This window comes from Cyprinodon variegatus, unplaced genomic scaffold (assembly GCF_000732505.1).
Source record: "Cyprinodon variegatus isolate N-32 unplaced genomic scaffold, C_variegatus-1.0 Scaffold1383, whole genome shotgun sequence".
Lineage (NCBI taxonomy): Eukaryota > Metazoa > Chordata > Actinopteri > Cyprinodontiformes > Cyprinodontidae > Cyprinodon > Cyprinodon variegatus.
In genome coordinates this window covers 85,464-87,895 of record NW_015151836.1, presented here as the reverse complement: position 1 = coordinate 87,895, position 2,432 = coordinate 85,464, and the positions used below count along the sequence as shown (strand labels likewise).

Below are 2,432 nucleotides of genomic sequence, written 5' to 3'. Positions count from 1 at the left end.
CAGGGTTTTCTGTTTAAGGCCCGCCCTATTATCTAATAAACTGTTAATAAAAGGCTTTGCTGTGAAGGGATCTGTGAGAAAAGGTGCTGGTTGTGAGCCAGCAGTTTTTCTCCCCTGTGCAGAGGCTGACGTTGCAAATCCCTGTCTGTGTTTGATCATTTCGTCCTCTTAAACTCTTAAACTCACATTTCTCTGGATTTAAACCCAACATTACAGCTCTCAAGATGAGAATTATGCAAACAAAAATGGTGGCACCTATAACATTCAGGGACCTATGTGCCTGGATAGCGTCCTTCGCCCAAATTTCAATGAGAGCCTCGGTCTCTGCATCATCCCAGGTCACACCACACTAACCTGAGAAGCATCTGTGCTGTGAAGAGATGTGAGGATTAAAAAGCCGGACAGGTCAGAAACCCGATACATGAGTGAGCTGACTGTAAACAGGAGATGTGTTCGTCTGCTGATGCGTTTTTTTGTTATTAGAGAACTGAGCCACAGATGAACCGCGCCGAGCCCTACCGATGAACTAGAACTAGTTTAGCGCGGTTCAGTTGTGTCTGGCACGGTCCAGTTCAGCTGAGTTCTGTTTGCAATCAACAGTTAGCTCGGTTACCGTGCTCGGACCGATCTCATCACGGTTTCAAAAGGCAAGTGGAAATGGGGCTTTATAGTGACGACCTGCTGTGGTTCAGTCTGCTAGGTTCGTCTAATGAAGTAAAGCAGTTTGTCACATTCTATCCAAAAGCTGCTCAATCAGATCACTCAGCTCTTTTTCGTGAACTTTTTCCAGTTGACAGGAATCCTTTTGAGAGACCTTTTTCATCTCCTTTGCTTGTTTTAAAAGCATGTTCTTTACCTCACTGCGTCCGGTTAAACTTTTCACCAAGTCAGTGACTTCTTTTCTGTTATTGGCTCGATTTCTCTTCTCAGTGAGCTCCTTCAGGGCCTTTAGGATGTTATAGCCTTTATCGTTCTTTTTTTCACGTACTTTTGCCTGAGCTTCAAATATTTTAGTATTTTTTTCTTTGAAATCATTGAGCTCCTCAGCCTTTCGTCGAGCTTCCTCCTCATGTGTTTCTATTAGTTTGTCTAACTTATGCAATAATGTATATTCCAAATCATTTGAGTAAATTCCTTCCCTTTCTTCAAAATGTTCAACCTGCTCTTTCCGCAGTTTGACGTCTTCTTTCAGCGTTTCATAATAACTTTCTTGTTGTTCTGCTTCAACAAAACCTTCATAAATATGTTCATAAATATCATCTGATTGGTCAAGATTTGCGTAAAGATCTTCCATCTTAGCCTCTTGTTCTTCCATCGTTTCTTCTTGATCCTGCTGAAGTTTATTCTTTATCTGTTTTGTTTTATCATCTTCCATCTTGGTTGCTTTTTGATTATTTGCTTTCTCTTCTTCAATTTTTTTTTTCATCATTTCCTTCTGGTATGTTTCTTCTAGTTTCTTCTTTTCTCTCTCTATTTCTTTATCTTTCTCCTTGAGGATTTGTTTAATCTTTTCCTGTATGGCTCTCTCAGCCTCTTGCAGCACCTCGTTGGTGAAGCATCCATGTTTAAACACCATGGTGTCAATCTTTCTGATCAGCTCTATCACTTGTCCGCGGTTTTGGGTGTCACTGTTGTCAAACATATGATATCCTCCGCCGCACCTGTTGATAATCTTTTTGAAGGAGTGATCTCTGCAGTTTTTCTGTATAAAATCGTGGATGGACTGTTTATTTCCCTTTAGCTTATCGCCTCTGGTAAAAAGCATGATCGAATACTTTTCATAACCTTGGCCAAAACCTTCTTTAATGAGGTCTAATGTCTCTTTCTCCTCTGCTGATAATCTTGTTCCGATTGGTACCACCACCAGGAAGACATGTGGGCCTGGTGCCAGAAGGCTAAGACATTTAAGCAACTCTTGTTGTACTTCTTTGTTTGATAAACTGTTATCAAACAAACCAGGAGTGTCCACCACAGCAACAGGACGGCCGTCCACCTCACCCAGGCATTTCTTAAAGCACTTTGTGACTGATGTTGCACTAAAAGCTTCAAACACATTTCTACCCAGGATAGTGTTTCCCGAGGAGCTCCTCTCAGACCCAGACTTCCCAATCAGAACAATCCTGAGGCACTCATTAGTCCACTTGTTCTTACCTTCTGTAACAGAGAGAAACCAGGCCTCAGATTACTCAGAATTAAAAAAGAACATTTAACTAGAATCCAGGAAGGGAACAGAAATTGATTTATGAAACATTAGTTAACAGTTCACAGTAGTGTTGTAGTCAAGACCACACCATGAAAGACATCACAAGGTCAAGACCTGACAAGGGCAAAACTAAGACCATATTATGTGTTGGCCTTGTCTCAACTCCACCACCAAAGGTCTTGGCTTTGTCGCGACTCAACCACCGAAGGTCTTGGCCTTGTCTTGGTCT

The 2,432-nt window shown here is 41.6% G+C and overlaps 1 protein-coding gene across 1 annotated transcript in view; it reads right to left on the bottom strand.

Moving 5' to 3' along the window:
- Positions 1-547: 547 nt before the first annotated feature.
- LOC107103143 (GTPase IMAP family member 8-like) overlaps positions 548-2,432 on the bottom strand; it is a 3,997-nt gene continuing 2,112 nt past the window's right edge. Inside the window, exons 2-3 of the mRNA XM_015402681.1 lie at positions 1,400-2,154; positions 548-583 (exon numbers count right to left, since the gene is read on the bottom strand). Of these exons, the coding sequence (XP_015258167.1) occupies positions 548-583; positions 1,400-2,154 (791 nt within the window). The remainder of the gene's footprint in view (positions 584-1,399; positions 2,155-2,432) is intronic.